General features: G+C 39.5%; 2 protein-coding genes and 1 non-coding gene across 4 annotated transcripts; 1 reads left to right on the top strand and 2 right to left on the bottom strand.

Moving 5' to 3' along the window:
• The first annotated feature begins 153 nt into the window (after positions 1-153).
• Positions 154-225, top strand: TRNAD-GUC (transfer RNA aspartic acid (anticodon GUC)). The gene has a single exon. It is a non-coding gene; the product is annotated as a tRNA-Asp (tRNA).
• Positions 226-7,073: 6,848 nt separating this feature from the next.
• On the bottom strand, positions 7,074-11,184 carry LOC126611054 (uncharacterized). 2 transcript variants are annotated; one of them, XM_050279238.1, is made up of 4 exons: positions 8,611-11,184; positions 8,131-8,332; positions 7,841-8,037; positions 7,074-7,749 (listed from the first exon to the last, which is right to left on the bottom strand). In XM_050279238.1, the coding sequence occupies exons 1-4, from the start codon at positions 10,919-10,921 to the stop codon at positions 7,694-7,696; spliced, it is 2,766 nt and encodes a 921-aa protein (XP_050135195.1). In that variant the 5' UTR covers positions 10,922-11,184; the 3' UTR covers positions 7,074-7,693. The 2 variants fall into 2 exon arrangements, with proteins under 2 accessions (XP_050135195.1, XP_050135196.1); XM_050279239.1 differs by lacking the exons at positions 7,074-7,749; positions 7,841-8,037 and having other exon boundaries at positions 8,130-8,332; positions 8,535-11,184.
• Positions 11,185-17,315: 6,131 nt separating this feature from the next.
• Positions 17,316-19,165, bottom strand: LOC126611070 (scarecrow-like protein 23). The gene has a single exon (XM_050279251.1). The coding sequence runs from the start codon at positions 18,850-18,852 to the stop codon at positions 17,500-17,502; it is 1,353 nt and encodes a 450-aa protein (XP_050135208.1). The 5' UTR covers positions 18,853-19,165; the 3' UTR covers positions 17,316-17,499.
• Positions 19,166-19,685: the final 520 nt, after the last annotated feature.

Genomic DNA, 19,685 nt, shown 5'->3' with positions numbered 1-19,685 from the left:
GACTAAAACTAGGATTGCAAATTGAGTCAACAGACAAATACTCGATTGAACGAAACATATATGTTCGAGCATTTCGATTGGTAGTATTGTTATGGACTTTGGTTTCTCATAATCTAACTTTGTATATATGTTTACACGGGCTACTAACAACAAGTCGTTGTAGTATAGTGGTAAGTATTCCCGCCTGTCACGCGGGTGACCCGGGTTCGATCCCCGGCAACGGCGTTTAATTTTGATTTTTCAATTTTTTCCTACATTTATTTTGGGCCTGCTTGTTTTGAATTGAACTAATTTTCTTTGGGCCAGAAAATTCCAATCCAGTACAGACTTTTTTTCCGAAGGATTTTTCTTAAGTATCCTGGCTCATTTACTAATTCGTAATAAAAAGGGGGAAGAATCAAAATAAAGAAGAGTCAAAATTGGATTCATGCTGAAATTGTTTATTAAAATCTTCCAAAATCGAAGTAGAAATAGAGATTCCATATAAACTGTTTATTAATTCACCTTAATCAGAATAAATATAATTACTAATGCTCCTTAATAAAATAAATTATTTTATATACTAATTTTTTGGTTAAATTTTATAATACTAATTAACCAACATGAAAGCTAACATTAAACCTCAAGGCTAAAAGCAAAAATGGACGAGGATATGGGTTCTTTCTGTTTTTCTCTCTAGCGGGTAGGAGATTTTTTTAGTGAATGGATGTTTGATATAACACAAAATCTCCAATACAAAATTCAAAATATCTTGAAACTGTTGTGGCCTATATTTAATAGATAGGTGCGGCAAAGAGAAGAAGAGAGAATGGAGAATAGGTTTGAGGAATTGTGTGTTAATTCCCCAGTCCTTGTGCCTTTATTTATAGTAATTAGGAGGAGAGAAACTTGCTCTCCAAGTAATACAAAGTATATTAGGAAAGATCTTCTAGATCCCAAAGGTTTCCTATTTTATCTCTACTTAGGATTTACACAATCACATATTGATAAGAACATATGTCACAACACTCCCCCTTGAGTGTGCAAATACTCAAGTAGATGGCGCATCAGATCTTCAGGCAAATGTAGAAGTAGTGGATGAAATCGTCTCGTTTAGTCGGCACAAGTAGCGAATGCGAGTCTCAAAAGACGGAAGAATGCAGGAGTGGTAAAACTCACAAAACCTTACTATGGCAAAACCCAAGGTGGGAGAAAAGACCATAGGCTAAGGAGAAAAGTGAGAAGTTGCATTAAGTCAAAACTATACGTCTTCTGGACGCAAGTAGAAGAGCTCACAAGGGTATGATCAGCCCAGGATGGGTGCCTCGTTAAAACCTAGTTAGGTAGCAAAAACCCAGTGGGAAAAATGCTCCTAATCGTAGGGAAAAAGAGTACATTAAGATCAAGTGAGTATACTTCTAGATACTCCCCCTGAGTTTGACAAAACTTCCAAATGAAACTACAAGCATTGCAAATGAGAAAGTTACGCATACCAATTCATTGGACAAGCTTCTGGAAGGTAGACTTTGGTAGTAACTTTGTGTAGATGTCGGTAAGGTTGTCTGGGATTGGACTGCTTGACTTCAATCTTCTGATGCTCATGCTGATGTAGACACAATATGCTTGGTGTTGACTTTGTTGGATGTATCATGATCTGGTCGATACATGCAGCGTTGTATTCATGGATCGTTGTTGGGACTCAACGATGGATGAAAATCGCAAGGATTTTGAATATGCTCAACAAGAATTCTCGACCATATCTCTCACGTGATGAGACATAGTGAGTCTTGGAGCGATTCAAAGGTTTCGCAACAAAATGTCTATCTAGTTAACCTCCAAGATATTGCGGTGTTCCTTAATGGTAAAGACATAACCATGCGGGAACGTACCTTGTGCGGTCAGACAAATGGTCTGATTCAGCGAATCCCACAAGGTAGGCATCATTCTGAAGATCAAGGGGGTGTGATCTATTCTGAGATGCATAGGGAATAAGCCCAAATCCGTAGTAACAGAAAAACGTCTTTAACACCAAATTTGGTGGTGGCGTGTTAGGCGCAGTGCTGCTTTATGCCAAAAGATTATCAGCACATAAGATGTCTGATCTAGTGCATTTGAGCTAAGTACAACAAACGCCAATGGTACTTAGATATGGCTGCCTCACGTTCCAATATGGAACCTTATGCTCCATACCCTCCGTAAAGGTCTCATTTGCATCTAGCATACAGATGATCAGGATATACTCAGACGTAACACCTTCTGGGTCTAGTTTGAGTGGTGGACCAGAATACCATCAAAACTAGCTCGAAACTTCAGGTCGAGGTAATGTCAAGTTCTCCCAAGATCATTCATCTTATAGTCCGATATGCGAGTTAATTTTCTAACTTTAGCAATTTCGGATTTTATACACGCAGGGGCATATATCCCTAACTGATCAAATATTCACTTAGACGGGTATACCACATCTGCCCGGATAGTTCTGCATCCGTAAAGTGAAGGCCGCTTGAGAATCAAGAGGATGTTCTTGTGGTCTAGAACTATTTGAATCAGTACATGTAAGTCATTTGGAAACTCCATGTAGGTTCATATCACGATCCCAGAGATACTACAACCACGTTTGTAATGTTGCGATCAATCACATGGCGTATGAAAGAAACCTTGCGCCACAAGGCGTCATATTGCACTATTTCATTCATCTCATTCGTCATAGATTGATTCTTTTAGTTGACCAATCAGTTCTACGTTGATATTAATCAACGGAACGCGGTTCGTTATCGTCGCTTTTCATTTATGTCGGTACCATATAAATGAAACATCATTTATGATAATCTCATTCCAATTCCATATCTCATCCAAACTAGTATACTGGACCAAGAACTTCAGGTCTCGGGAGTAATCCGGATTTAATCTCATGAGATGAAAAAGGTATGAGACAGCGATCGAGGGGCGGATTCATTCGTGCCACGTTCCTCCTCTTTTGGGGAGGTGAATCCTCGAACCGAGTGATCTACCATGCTTCTGGCATAAGATAGATTGATTGGCTAGCCGCCAATGTACGAGGGTCGGCCATAATTGTGGCTTTCCTACTTTCAGGACAAAGGTCCGAAGTACATTTGGTACACATCTTTGCAGGCACATTTGCAGCTGGTATATGTGATCTCGTCACTTTTTCTAGATCAGAGGAAATGTCTGGTTAAACTCTGACGATCTAGATTGGGATCGATATGAGACATAGTGGGGACGTCCACGATAATTCGCGTCGTTCTTTAGGAACGGTGACGTTCTTATCTCCCCCTAACGACGGGAAGACTGTCTTATAAAAGTGACAATCCGCAAAATGAGCGGTAAAGAGATCGCCTGTCAAAGGTTATTTAGTAACGAATATTAAAAGGAGAATCATAACCGACATAGATTTCCATCCTTCCCTGAGGACCCCTTTGTTTTTGTGTACGTAAGGGCGGCGCAAAATGGCACATAGACCGCACAACCAAAGACGCGCAGATGCGATATGTCGGGTTCGTATCTGGTAACCAACTGACACGCGCTTTATAAGGTTGGGTCGTGACAGGCCTCAGGCAGACCAACATGGTTGCTTGCAATATTGCATGGCCCCAAGCAGAGGTCGGGAACTGTGGTACGTATGACCAGTCGACCACGCAATCATTTGAAGGCGTTTAATGAATACTTCTGCTGGGTCGTTCTGGGTATGAACATGGGACTGGATGTTCAACTTTCAAAAAACCCAACTGACATGCAATATCCATCGAGATTTAAATTGTTCGATGTAAATGTCGATGTAAATTCTCCAACTTATCCAATCAAATAAATTTGATCAGATAATCAGGGTGGTGAGCCCTGAGCTTGTTAATCTGAGCTACCAGTGTGGAGAATGCAACTTGTGGACAACAACCACACGTGTGACAAACGTGTAGAAGCATCAACCAATACTATAGAATATTTAAATGGTCCGTAGGTGGTTGAATCTATCCACAAATGTCCCATTTGAATCCTTTGTAAAAAGATGGAGGGTGCTAAGGTATAATACATGTCCAGGTATGATTTCTTTACTTCTGGTAAAAGGATGCCCAAAACGGCGCATCACGAATCATCCTAGATATCCCAAACGTACATCCATAGCGAAAATTCCTTAGGAATCGCGGGCTTCTGGCCGGCCACATAGTGGACTTGAATGGATGTAATCCATTCGTTAAGCGTTCCATCTTCTCTAGAATATGCATTTAACTATATTCGTAAGAAGTGCAAAATGGTAATATGCCAAGGAATTTTACTCCATTTTTCTACATTGGTTTCAATATGGTAATAATACTCTCGAATATCCTTAAAGCTCAAAAATGCGTTCTTCCGGAACGAAGTGAGTATAAGGCTTCCCTTTATGGTAAAGTTAATACCATTGGACAATATAGGGCAGTGCCATGCCCCACAATCAGGTTGGATAAGCCTGAAAGGTTGTCGGGGGATGATTAGGTATGAAGTTAGCATAGAACCAGACAGCTAACTTCCCCACAAAACATACCTACGCATGAGTTAATTGTAGTCACATGTGGTAATCTTCGTTAATTAACTCTTTTATTCGAGAATAATGGTGACATCCAAACACTAATCTTAAATCCGAGAACAAAATAAATTATTCACAAAATAAACCAAAAAGAACAATGGGGTTCGGCCAATAGGCCGTCCATGTCAAATTTCGCTCTTCCAAATTTATTAGGTGGAGCAAAATGAGTCTCACAAATGGACTACGAGAATTGTACCTATTCATGGACGTAACAGTTTCAATCATGTTTTGCTTCAAGCAAAAAATTCATCTTTGCATGATTTGAAACAGTCCATAACGGATTTGAAGAGTTATGGAGTCCTCAGCAGGGAGGTACTTCCATTGGATATGCTTCAGGCATAATTCTTTGAATAAGGATCATGGCGGATGCTTATTCACGTCTTGTATCCACATAAAGTAGTTTACTATTCGAAACTTCCAAATCAGTGAAATCGAACTTGTTACGGTTCGACAATACGCTGAATGGAGGAAACAAGAATGTGATTGGTGTTTTAGGAAATAAAATTTCCATAAACAACAAATTTAGAACATTCAGGTTCTAAGACATGGTTTGGTTTAAACGGATTTAAGCATGGAGAACTTCGGGTCTCAACATGAGTGTTGCGCATTAAGAAACTTCAGGTTCATATGGCACTTTTCCGAAACTTTGGGTTCGGAAGTATGAATTTTAAGTTCATAATATCTGCAGGCAAACACAAATATATATGCAAGCAAATATGCAACAAGTATGTGCAAAAATATAACTTTTAGGTGGATAATTATAATTGAATTAATTTATTTGGACTTTGGGCCAAATTAAAATGTGGGTGAAAAAATATAAAACCCATTGGGCCTAAAATAATTAGGCGAATAAAATTCGGGGCCCAAAACAAAAACTAAGCCACGGGTGGCTTTAAAAAAATTTGTGCCGTGTATCCTAGGCCCAAGAATTGGGTTGGGGGTCTCGGGCAGGGCTACAGGCCCACGGAAAGGATTGGGGCAGGGATTGGGTTGCTGCAGGCAGACCCAAGAAGCTGAAAACAAATGTTTTTTTTCTTTCTTTTTCCTTTTTGCAGGCCGAGAAACAAATAGGCCTAAGCAGGGGTTTTGGGTCACTTCAGGTGAGCCCAAGGCGGAAAAAAAAAACCGGGCCGAGAGTCAGAGCCCAAATGGGGCTCGGGGAAAGTCCAAAAACATCCCAGCCGTAGTTGGGTGTGTTCATCGGGGAAGAAGACCGAGTTTTGATCGACGATGCCATGTGAGGCGGTGGGCTTGTGGACAATGATGCTTTGATCGAGTCCGTGGGTCGTCGAAAACCTCAAATAGGAATGGAGAATCGAAAAAATCTCGACATTCATTGTGAAAACCCTAGAATTTCGAACGGGTTTTTCAAAAAAAATCCGATGAGATTTATGCGAATCTCGGTCAATTGATGTTGAGGACGAGCTTCAGGCCGTCAAACATGGTGACCCGATGTGTGAGGGTGGTCTGCAGGCCAACCTGTGATGGTGGTGGATGCTGGGATTGGCGTTAAGGTTTCCTGGGTTTCTCGGCTTTTGTTGGGGAATTGGATGCAGGCTGCAGGCCTGGCTAAGGGACGGGCTGGGCCATCACAGGCTGCGGGCCTGGTGGCTTGCGGCCTTGCGACCTTGCATGGTGCAAAGGCATAGGTTCGAATAGAACCCTAATTCCCCAATTCCGATCTTGTTCAAATCAATTATATGCATATATAATTCAATGAATCACATATTTACTTTGATGCATATGCAAATAATAGTTTCAATGCATGTACATATGTAAGATTCTATTCATGGAAAATATCAAATTCACATAATTGCAGCAATTTTGGTTATGAGGCATACACAATTTATGTAGAATCTAAAATACGTTAAACGTAAAGTTGGGTCATGCATCATGGTGAATGTTCATGCTATCAGGGCTTCAAAAATATCGAGTTAAAAGCCGTTGTTTTAGAAGAACCTGATTGCGTGATGATATGAATGAACTGGTTTGATGCAGAAAAATTATTTCTTCAATTTCGGCTTTCATCTTCAAGCTTGTATCACGTTCAACATAAGAAGAAAAATAAATTGAATCAATAACAATATATGAATTCAATAAAATCAAGATTTAATCAATTAAAAATAATTGAAACGTAATACTCCCCTGATTGTAGACGAATAAATTCTCTTTAAATTCTTCTAAGCACAGCGTGAAGAGTGTGCTGATAACGTGTTGTGGCCTATATTTAATATATAGGTGCGGCAAAGAGAAGAAGAGAGAATGGAGAATAGGTTTGAGGAATTGTGTGTTAATTCCCCAGTCCTTGTGCCTTTATTTATAGTAATTAGGATGAGAGAAACTTGCTCTCCAAGTAATACAAAGTATATTAGGAAAGATCTTCTAGATCCCAAAGGTTTCCTATTTTATCTCTACTTAGGATTTACACAATCACATATTGATAAGAACATATGTCACAACAGAAACGTGCAATTTTCATTTTTAGTTGCCGGAAATTTCTTCAATGAAGAGATGTAAAATATTCATCTCGGCCGAAAAAATAGAGAGAGAATTAAATAAGATCTCAAATTCACATCTCTCCGGTTAGTGTAGAACTCTCATTTACACCTCCCGAAAATATAAAACGAGATGTGAATATGATTTTGCATCTCCCCACCCTGTTTGGAGATGCTCTTAATGAACATTCTGCAAAGTAAAGCCTATTGTTTCCCTCTTGATACCTTGCAAATTCCTTCAACCTAGCTTAAATTTGTCAGCAACATGCAAAATGATTTATAACTACAAGGATATCTGAAAAGTTAAAAGCTTCAGCATTCCAATTGTCAGCTACAAAGCCCTATTTTTCTACCATGTAAACTACCTACATGTTGCAGGAACTTGCCCAACCAATTCACATCACGGGATGCTGGTCACGATCACGTATTTTTCCTCGTACGTTTGTATACATTAGCATCTCAGAATCGATCACTCTGCAGTAATGCCAGGGAAAGAAAATAATCGGGCCCGAGTAGTATCTCTAGACATACGACTTTGCTAAAGTGCTTTGCTCACTGTAGGCACTCGAAGAAAGTGACGGTGGTGTAGTGAACTCATAAAGATGTTTGTCTTTGCATTCTGTCCTGCCGGCTTACAGCGTTGTGTTTAACATTCTTCTTTGACCATTTTCAATCCGTTCAAAATTTCATTGTCATCAAACCCTGCACATTGACCAACATTCTAGTTTAACTCAAGATGTAGAAAAGAATACATTCTTCAACGATAAATTACAAACCATGCATACTTAGTTACCTGAACCCAATTCTTCTACTTCATCAACCGAAAGTTCTAAAAGCCTCGAGTTCTCAGAGGGGGGATCAAGTGACCTCCAATCAGGATTTTCAATGTCTTCTTGGTGCATCTCCATCTCTGCTACCCAGTCTTCGGCAATGCTGTCACGGTCAAATGATGTAGGATCCGTGTACTCCTGTTCTTTGTGCCTATGAACCCTATAAGACGGTCGATTAGCAAAAGATCTATTTTCTTTGACCAAAGAACATTTGGAATATACAAATAAACAGAACCTATTGGTTTCCACTTACTTCTGTTTTAGTTTGAAGTTGTATTGAACAAAAACAAGATCATTAAGCCGCTGATGTTCTAAGCTGTTCCTTGTCTTATGCAACTGTTCGAAGGGACTCTGATTCTCCTGACACTGAACTAAGCTGCAAGTTTGACTGAGAATACGAATTGCCAAGCGCGACAGGTTTGGGCAACCACCACCATATGTTGACCACCATTCAGCTGACAAACAGAGACCTAGAGAAGTGAGCCAAACTATGCAACAACATCTGAACTCTGCAGCATGTCCTCAAAAAAGGAGGCCTCATACCTTTTCTTTTCTTTTTAAAAAAAAAAAAAAAACTATATGGCCAGTATATTTTATGCATTTTATCACGTCTATCATTCTATTACATAAAACCAAGTTAAAAGACGGCTTAATTACCTTCCGTCTACATGTATAGCCAAGATCGAAACCATGCGACTCAAAATAATAATGCATTCTAATGAAATATTCTCACCAGGAAGCAGATTGTCCCTCGCTCGGACTGCCAAATTCCTCCCCAAATCTCCAAAAGCTTTTTTGTACAAGTTTATCTCTTTGATTACTTCATCTTGGACTTTTATATCAGGAACCAATCTCTCTACGCAGTCAAACATCCTCGACACAATTTCATTATGCATGTCTCCATTGAAGCTGTAAAAGAACTTTGGATTAAGGTAAAATCCTGCAGCATGAAGGGGAAAATCCACTATTTTTTTCCATCTGTGATCTATAATGTTCCAGTACACCATATATTCTTCTTTCTTGACAAGTTCTCTTTTGATTGTTTCTTTTGCTCGATACATCCCTGCAAAAACATATCCCATCGCTGGCCTCTTCTGGCTACCAACAATTCTCAAAACTCGCAAGAGTGGATTAGTCAAACGGGTGATCAAAATGCACGAAGACCAAAATGAATGATTACTTAGTATATCTAACACTGCCGATCCTTCTGGTGTTTTAGAATAGGGGCAGTCCATCCACTCGTTTGAAGTAACCATTGACTGCAAATTATATTGAAGGTCAGCCATTTGTTTCAATGCCATAAAGTTTGTCGCAAACCTAGTTACTCCCAGCCTAACAATGTCATTCCCAAATGTATACCTTCTCATCATGTTCAAAATGACAACATGTTTGTAGATAAATCTTGTAACAGATCTAGCCTGTTCAATTACAGAATTTATCCATTCAACTTTTCCAAAATCCTCAAGGATGGAACCTATGCAAGCGGTGGAACAGGGAGACCAGTACAGAGTAGGGAACGTATCCATCAACTTCTTCCCAACAACAGAAAATTGCTCTTCAGTATTTGTAATGACTTGCAAAACATGTCCAACTCCAATTTCTTCCACCACTTCCTTAAAAAATACAAACAAAGCATCTGGAGAAAAAACAAAATAAGAAGCATCCACAGATTTCAAATAGATTGTTCCTTCAGGACAGTACACTGCAAAATTTAGCAAAGTTCTACCCTTTTCAGAATTCCATTGGTTGACTAGAAGAGAACAACCCGTCCTCACCCATGTTTCCGTGTGTTGTTGAATTTCACTCTTCACCTCTTCAACTGCATTCTTCAACATCCAACCCCGAATGTTATCATATGAGGGTGCTACAGTCCCCTTTCCCCCAGAGGCAATTGCGTCAATCATTGGCTGGAAATAAACAGAGTTCTTTACTGCATCCAGGGGAGCCTGAATTTCATATAAAAACCGACCAATTGCCATATGAATCTGTTCAATGCTCAACCTTGTTACCTCGTAATCATTGCCTATGGTTCCATCATTGGCAGCCCCCGAAGCATCTTCATCCCTTACCCTCTTCCCACTCACATTTGTATTACTTATGCCAACTTCTTTATTTTCCAACAAATTTGAATTGGGAAAAGCATTACCTATTGCAATAGGAACAGGAGGTGAAGCATTACTCAATTTCGTAACACCATTAACTGAACCAGAACCAGTAGCTTCTTTACAAGGTGTACCCCTCCGCCTTACTCTTCTATCAACACTCAATCCAACATCTTCTTCCTGATCTAAAGAAAAATTCAGTTTGATGCCAACTTCTTCTTGGTTTTGTGAAAAAGTTGAATTGGGAAAAGCATTGCCTACTGAAATAGGAAAAGGAGCGGAAACACTAAATTTCGTAACGCCATTAACTGAACCAGAACCGGTAGCACCACCAGAAGGTCTACCCCTCCGCCGTACTCCTCGATCAACACTCGTCCCACCATCTTCCTCTTCATCTACCGAAAAATACAATTTGGCCTCTCCAATTAATCCCTGCTGAGCATTACTCCTATAAGAATTATCTACTTCAAGGGGCACATTAGTCAAATTATCAGTTAACCTAATTCCTCCATTCCCACTCAACCCACCAACCTCCTCATCATTCACCAGCGCATTCGAATCGGGTCCTACAACCAATTTATACTCTCCATTTTCGCCTAATGAACCGTCAACTTCGCTAATGCTACAATGTGGGTTAGCAACAATATGACTCTTCCTCTGCCTAAACGCTGCAATCCCATCATTCAAACTCTGCAACATTACGATTCTAACATCGGGCGGGGCATGATCACAGGTGGGGCCATTGCCCTTCCGACCGGCAAGGTGGGATTTAAGGCGATTAATCCCACCACCCTGAAACAATTTGCCACAATATATACACTTTTTCAACTCAACTTTACCCCCATTGGGTTGGTCTTTCATGAAAAGTTGGCAGTGTTTCCATGCCGGGTCTTGTTTCTGGGGAGAAACAGCTACGGGCTCAAAACCCTCTAAAGATATCATCGTAATCCTAATTAACTTAATAATCCAATCAATCAATCAATCAAATTACTACCCTCTGAATGTGTTGGAAAAATTTCCCAGAATTTAATATGAACTGAGAAAGATTTTACATTTGGCATAAAGAATTTGAAGGAGAAGAGTGGGAAGAAGATGACTTACTTGTCTCTGATGATTTCTGTCAGGCTTTGGAGGATTTTGGAACAGAGAGAGAGAGAGAGAGAGAGAGAGAGGGAGGGTTTTTTTTTTATGGACATTTTGTGTTGGGTGCTGGCTTTTGATGGATTTTTGTGCTGATATAGAGCGGTCAGGTCAACCACTTTGTGAAGTTGGGACTTTTTTTTTTATTTACTCGTAAGTCGTAATGCTTACGAGATCAAATCTTTGCATGTAAAATCAGATAAATTTTTCAGTGTGATCGGTATACGACGTGGTACATCACGTGTCATCAAATAAATGATGGGATATATGTGCTAAAAAGTTATAACTTAAAAAATAAAATTTTCCACCATTCCTATTAAAACACATGGTATACCATTTGTGTTCCAGTCACAACTAAAAATTTCTCTTAAAATGGGTGTAGCTTTTAGGGGTGGGTTTAAAAATTTGAGAACAACTGGACTGAAAACCGACCTAAAGCCGAAAAAATTGAACCGGAAGAAAAAAACCAAACCAAATGTGAAAAATTGAACCAAACCAAATCGAATGTGGTTGGTTCAGTTTCATTTTCTAATGTTCGAAAATATATTAATTTTATTTATATTGGGTATTTATCTTTTGAGCCCAATTTTCGAACTCAATGTCTTGAAAAGCAAACCGAAGCCCAAATTTTGAGCCCTCTTCTTTTTCTTTTGTTCCTCCCCAGCTGTTATCAATGTTCTGCTAGTGTTTTTCACTTCGCATTTTCTCATTGTCAAACTGTGAAAATTGTGGTGGTGAATTTGATTGAGCCCTTTTTTTTATCTTTTGTGTGACAACCTGTTCCTAATTTTACGTTTTATAAATTTTAAAAGCGTGAATTGACGAAAATGCCCTAGAGGCAATGATTTTGACTTCCGTTGGCCATTGTTTAGAGAGATGTATGAGTCATTCTTTTGGAGTATTTGTGTAGTAATCATTACCACGAAAGCATAGGCGAAAGCCGTTTACGAGTCTGGATTATAACGGTATAATTACGGACGTTTGAAATTGGTTATATAAAGTTTAGCTATAAATAAATTGAACTCCCACCTTGTGGGAAAGAAACCAATAAGATTTTAAGCAAGCATAAGGGGACCAATCAACTATTTTGTTTAAGTGACCAATTAGATATGTTAGAAGGAGGACCAATCAGAAATTAGAGAGAGGGATCAGCCAATCAGGAAGGAGAGAGAAGAACTTCATCCCTTCCCTCTCAACCCGTGCACACCACACAACCTAGTTCGACCTCCCATTTTTCAAGGCTGATTCCGGCCAACTCCGGTGGAGTTTTTCGACGCCACCACCACCATCTTGAAGCTCTCATTCCCCTCTACAAAACCCACCCAAGAACCACCTTGATTAACCACGGTATGTGGCAGTTTGAGGCCACGAAAGTCGACGAAAATCAACAATGCTCCGGCCACTCTTTTCAATTTTCCAGCGAATCGGCAAAGAAACTGTCGATACCACCACTTGGGCTTTGTATCCCATCATCCCAGGAGAAAATCCCGACCAACCTTGACCCTGTTGGACCACCATAGACTACGAATCGATGCTGGGAAGCTTTAGGCACCCGTCGGCTTTGTGGGCAAAATTGACCATCTTCCGTCCACTTTTGGACTTCGTGGCTGGTATGAAAGTTGTTCCTCTCTTTGAGATCTTCATTTCTGTGAGATTTGAGAATTTTTAGAAATAGTGGAATTTTTCTGCAAACAGTGGCAGCCAACCACCGCGTGCGGCGGTGCGTGGGCCGAGACCCCACCTGACTATCTTTGGCTAATTTGGATGCTCCAATTCTATATTTGACATCCGTTTAGTGAAATTACGATGTTTTAATGTAGTTTCGTAGTTGACCACCTAGTTGGCCTTCACGGGGTCCTTGCATGAATTGACGATCCGACCGTTGGATCATCACCAAATCTTGGTATCGTATAGTACGTAATATTTGAGAACCATAGGAACTTAAAGATCGGGAATCCGATGTATGGATCTTTCCTAATCAGATTTGTAAGTTCGTAAAATAAAACATCAGCCGCCACTTAATTTTAGCAATTGGCGGAGATTTGACTGTTGGATCGTTCCAAAACTTTAGGATGTTGTTCTAGAAGCATAATGTGGATCTTTGGAAGTTATGGATCGGAAATCCGAGGTACGGATCTTCCGGATCGAGTTACGTAGGGTTGTGAACCCTACCATTAATATTTGACCGACGATTGACTTTTGGTCAATGGGTCTCAAATCATTCTAGAACATCCTTGGGATGTGTTTTATGTAAGTTACGTATTTTATTGATAAGAGTTCTGAGACGTGATTGAATATTTATTCTAGGTGATGACCGTTCTTGACGTCTCGATATTCGTGCTAGGAGTCGTAGTGTGGACCTTAGGTGAGTGAGTCTTTTCTTTTTTATCGTATATATATAACTGATAGTTCCACAAACGCTTTTAAATTGATTTATGCATTTTATGCCATGTTATATATATATATATATATATATATATATATATTTATTTATATATTCTAAAATACTATGATATGGTTGAGTTTTAGATTGCATCATGTTATATCCATATACATATTACCTATATATAATTGTTGTGAATGGTTTGAAGTATTAAGGTGAACGTCGGACGTGCATGTAAGTTCAGGTGAGTTTATGGTGTTATCTGAAATGATTGAGTTATGGCATGACTATATTTGTGTTTTATGCAACTCCGACACTGTCGTACATGTTGCAATACTGGGCAACTCCAACATTATCGTACTGGTTGCCTATGAGTCATACATGTTGCATTAGACAACTCTGGCTCATGTGTTATCATAGATTGATTTATGAGTCGTACATGTTGCATTAGACAACTCCGACTCATGTGTTATCATAGATTGATGAGCACCTGATTTTTTTTATGTTGTTGCCGATATGTAGTGATTTGGAATATTCATGGATTTATTGTTGATTTACATTTGATTTCATACATACGTAGTATGATTTCCTGGAAACTATACAGATATTACAACGAGGGATTATAACGTTTATAAGGTCTTTATTAAAGCATTATTTACAGGCCCACTCACTCTTGTTTTTATCCCTCTAGGTTCTAGTAGCAGAGTTTTCGTATCGACAAGGATTCGTGGCAAATCTTGGTATTGGAGATTTCATTCGATGGTATGATTTTCAATCAATTCTACTGTATTTTACTTATGCTCTGATGTCACATGTGAAATGGGTTCATTTCCACTCATAGCGAACTCTCGTATTTAGGCACTTTTAAGTTTAAATTTATTCACATATTCCACATCACTATACTTTATGGCTTCGTCACATTCCAGGTGTCGGCCAGCACAACTCGATCCGAAGTCCTAGTGGACAATCCGGGTCGGGATGTCATTTTGTTTCTCCCCAAACTGAAAGAAAATCGAACCGAACCGAATCGAACAATAAATTCGGTTTAGTTTTCGGTTTCTGCAAAAAACCAAACCGAATTGAACTGAATCCATCCCTAGTAGCTTTTCCTCACCAAAAAAAAAAAGTGTAACCTCTCTGTAGCTCCAATCATTCACCGACACATGTTAAGTTTTCTGATAAAAAAGTTAAGAAAAGTTAAGTTTATGAACATGTGCCAGTCAATAATTGGGTCACAGAGAGGCCACACTCATTTTAGGTGCAAAAAATTTAATCTCAATGCTTACTAACCTCTTAGCCCGCGCTTGAAGGTGAACTGAGAGTGATAACTACTTTCTACAAGCTAAACAAATATGCGTGGACTTTATTTAGCTCAATGACACCGAAGGAAATGAAAGGAATTGGGATAGTAATCCATGTCAAAACACTCAAAAGCAATGTTATAAATATAAATATAAAGGTATTTGAATCTAAATAAGTAAGGTAGGAAGAAAACAAAAAATTGAATAAAAAAAATGAAAATGATATGATTGGTACTTCGCTAGCACACTAGCGACTATATTGGAGTCGCTAATATCATACTAATCCCCCCTTTTCAATTTTTTTCTCTTTGTTAGTTTTTTTTTTTTAAATTACTCTTATCCTAATAATAAACTATCATATTCATGTTTTTTAAAAATAAAAATAAAAAATCGTGCAAAATCTATTATAATTCATATTTAAACACTTGTAATCAACGATTTAAAACCTAAATTTAAAGATATTTGAATTTAATAATGGCTACTCAAAAAAAGTATATAAATTGGAATAGGGAAAGATCAGTGCCATTCTACCGATCCTCGCCCAGTCACACTTAAATCATTGTTCAATCTATTTATTTTGACCTTCGCCTCACTGTGATATTTTGGAAATTAAGCTAAGGCTTTCCATTGAAATTCATGAGGGAAGACCCTCATTTGACAATGTTTTAGGCCTGACTACCATATTTTTCACATATTGTTTTAGTTTTCGGCTTAAATATTCTACTAAATATACATTTATTACTCAATAAACCATCAAATCGCTTCCAAATACTTTATATTGTTTTCCTTAATGCTCACAAAAAATATTTCGCACAAATACAAAATTTGCCTTTTTCAAAAAAAAAAAACGTGGGTTAACATTCACAGTTTGTTGCCAGTTTTAATAATTTGTACTTAAGTTTGCCATTTTATCTATTTGTTTTCACATTCGCCTCACTGTGAAGTTTTGAAAATTAAAGTAAGACTTTTTGTTGATATTCTCTAGGGTAGAACCTCATTTTGACATTGTTTTCGGCCTCACTACTATATTTTTTTTCAGACAGTTGTCGGCTTAAATATTCTACGAAATATACATTTATTGCTTAATAAACCATCAAGTCGCTTCCAATTGCCTTATAATGTTTTCCTTAATACTCATGGAAAATATTTCCATTTAGAATTTGTGCACGTAAAACGAGACAAGCTCTGCTGGCATAAAAGGAAGTGAACCCAGGCACACATAAAGTGAGGCGAGCTCCATGCATTCAAAATGAGGTAGGTTATGCTCACAGAAAACAAGGCGAGCTCAACGCACGCAAAACGAGAAGGATCCGAGAGCAAACCGAGCCTGGCTGGGGCGTATAAAAAATGTGACACGTAAAATGAGACTGGCTCGGTGCACTGGTCAACCATTGTTGCCTGCACGAAGCATTGGTGCCTGGGTGTTGGAGAACAATTTAGAAACAAAAATTACAAAAATACAAAACTTGAAATACTTATACTTTATTACTAAAAAATACTTGCAATACAGAATGAAAATTGCACTATAAATAGAAAAATTAAAATGATACTAACTTGAATGATTCAAAGGTAGAGGCTAGCACAAAAGCTATGTCTTTCGAACAGTATTTCCGTCTCACTCTTATGCTTGTGGTTCTACAACGTCTGCTCGACCAGAATATAGCTACGTAATTCTACAACCCGCATTGGATTATATAACTTTACTCTCTGGAAAGTTTGTATGGAAGTGAATGAGGAAGAAAAAAATGATCTACGATGGAATTGAGACTCTAATTATATAGGCTCTTTCATACCTCTTCATATACTTTTTGGATGTATCTGAAGCTACACAGCTCTTTCCAAAGAGTTGTGTCTATTAATCAAAATGTTTTTAATTAAAAAATTAATTCAAATTTAACATTAATGATCTGATTAATTTTAATTCTTGGGTCCCAATTAATATAAAGAGTGTTAAAGTTCATTAAAGAAAATGGTAAAAAGATTATTTACCTTAGTGAAAATGTGATTGAGATAAGTTACTATCATGGAAGAAAATATCGATAATATTTGGATACCTATTTAAATATCCATTACCTGAAAAATCGATAATATCGGCGATATTTCACCGATATTATCGATATTTTCTTTCATGGTTACTATGATGTCACCTGTGGAACTTTCTTTTTAGCTATTTCTAATCCCTTAGTCCACTGTATCCACACATGTTAAATATAGGATGATGAGATTTAATAAGATCAATCGTGCACGTGAGTTGATTTGACCATCCTATTTTACTATTGGTATATCAAAATTCAAATCTGAAGTATCATCGGTCAAAATCTTATTATCTGTGTGGACGACTAACCGTAGTAAAATGATTGAGCAGACAAAGGACGACAAGTCTTCTCTCCCACGTTTTGATTGCAACTTCCCACCAAGCCAAATATCATAATCCTCGTCTTCTCATGAATCATGATCTTGCATCACCAAAACTCACCTTCATCTGTTCAACCAATCAAACAATTGCAACGAATTTAACAACCCAAATAATTCTCACTTAAATAATATTGATGAGCTATGGATTTTTCCATTCATTTTTTTTTTCTTCTCACATTTAACAAAGAACCAAAAATAAAAACTAACTACAGTGTTTTTCTCCTGTAAAGAATTACAGCCGACTGAAAAACAACTACAATGATCATTCCGGTCAAAGTATTTCAATCCAACGGCTGCCAGGCAGAGGCTGTGAGCAACGACAGGTCCTTCCAACCCAACTTCAAGCACCCATTCTCCTCCACCAAGGTGTACCCCTTCCACGGAAACATCCCCAGCAGCAAGCTCGCCTGCGCTGCCGGGTTCCCGCCAAGCGAAACGCCCCGAAACCCGACCCGCTTCAGCTCATCCCCCCACCTCTCCAGCTTCACCTCTCCGGTCCTCTTCGGCCCGCCCACCGCGAGGATGTTCCTAATCTCGCAGCCGAACAGCTGCTGCTCCACCATATGCCTCTCCAGGCTGTCCGCGCCCAGTCCGTCCCCGAGCGCATCAAACAACGCGCTGTAGTAATGCAAGGCCTCCACGAACCTTCCCAAGAAGCTGCCGCTGTGGCTCAAATCCTGTTCGGCGATCGTGATCAGCTTCGGTCTCAGAGAGCCCAGCAACCTCAGCGCTGCCAAATCGCTGCCGGTGACGTCGTACAAGCAATGGTGCATCCAGTGGATCACGGTGGCCTCGCTCGGTTTGATTCCGAGTTGATTCAGCTCGGTTATGCTCCCGATTTTGCCCTCCAGCGGCTGGAACTCGAAGGGGAGGCCGAGCGAGCTCGCGAAATCGGCGAGTCTCCGCCCCGTCGACTCGAGGAGCTCCGACGAGGACCCGAACCCGGTTATCCGCATTGACCGGATCTTCTTCGTCCGCGAGGCTAGGATGTGGAACAATCCTGGCCACTGGAGGCCTTGCATTATATCCAAATCGATGACGTGGATGTGATCCTCGCCGTCCAGCGCCTGGAAAATCGCCTGATTGGACGTGAAGTGAGAGAATTTGACTAGCGGACTGATGGAGTTGTAGGATTGGAGCGCGTTGAAGATCCGCTGCGACTGAGCGAGCGTTAGGGTTTTGGTGGTAAGCGGTGAGTAGGTACCTAAGCAGGAGCTGACCACGCGCGTCTGCAGTGCGTGCGCGAAGTACGCGCCGATTCGCTCCGGCGACGACCCGAAAGGCGATGATAGCTCCGCGATCTCCGGTAACAGGTCGCTGGCGTCGTCAAGTTTGTCCATGGCGACGCACTCGGCGCATTGTAGCAGGAGCCCCAACAGTCTGAGTCCGGCCGACTCGCCCTCCTCCACCGTTTCGGTATCACGATCGTCTGCGGTTTGTTCACGGAAGTTTCGGCCGGAACTGAGGCGCTTGGTGAAGGAGGGGTCTTCAGCGTCGGAATCGCCGCTTCCACTGCCAGCGAGGTCGCGGTCAACGCGCTTGGTCTTCATGGAGGAGGAGGAGGAGGAGGTAGGGTTGTTAATGTTAGGGTTGGCGGCGGCGATCGGGGATTGAGGAATTAAGCTCTGAAGCATGACTGGTAGAGGAGAAGGAGGAAGGAGGAAGGAGGAAGTGTGGGGAGAATATAAAAAGCTCGGAAGCTTTCGAGCGGAAAGAGACAAAGAAAAGCGAGAAAGACAACCAAACGCCCGTACAGAGAGTTCTGCAGAAAGCTTTGTCAGAGAGAGAGGGAGGAGAGAAAGTAGAGAGAGAAAGTAGAGAGAGAAAGCTGTTTAGAGAGAGAGAGAGGGAGAGAGAGTGCGAGAGAGTGAGAGAAATTACAGGAAATGAAACAGAAAGTCTGTTAACTTTAGTGGGGAGGCGATTGGAGAGATTTTTCATTCTGACAAATGGATACCATAAGATTCTTAACACATAGTGCTGATTTAGTACTGAAATGATTCTGAAAAAAATAGCTATAAAAAAAAGTTAAAAATACAAAGTTGCAAAATTTAGCTTTGAAAAACTAGTTTTTTTTTCACATCTGTTTTACATAAAAATTTATCAAACACTATAATATTGCTTTTTTTTTTTCAAAAGCACTTTTACAAAAAAATTTACCAAACAATCTACTGTTTTATTTCACAGCTGCTTATTCTCACAGCACAACAGAAGCAGTTTTTTTTCAAAGCACAATAATATCAAACCAGCCCATAGTGGCTTGATAAAAATTTCAGCCACTTGTATTACAAATTATGTGTCAAACCGTATTTTTGATACAATGAAAAAAATTTCGCTAATAGCTGCTAGCATGTGGAGAGATTTTTTAATGTGCTAATCCGTATTTTCGGTACACTGAAAAATTTAAAGCATTATAATACAATTATACAACTAGTTAGATGCTTGAAAAAAAAATTCCGTCACTTAT

This window comes from Malus sylvestris, chromosome 17 (genome assembly GCF_916048215.2).
Source record: "Malus sylvestris chromosome 17, drMalSylv7.2, whole genome shotgun sequence".
Taxonomy (NCBI): domain Eukaryota; kingdom Viridiplantae; phylum Streptophyta; class Magnoliopsida; order Rosales; family Rosaceae; genus Malus; species Malus sylvestris.
The sequence above is the reverse complement of the archived record's forward strand: the minus strand, read 5'-3'. Positions and strand labels throughout refer to the sequence as shown.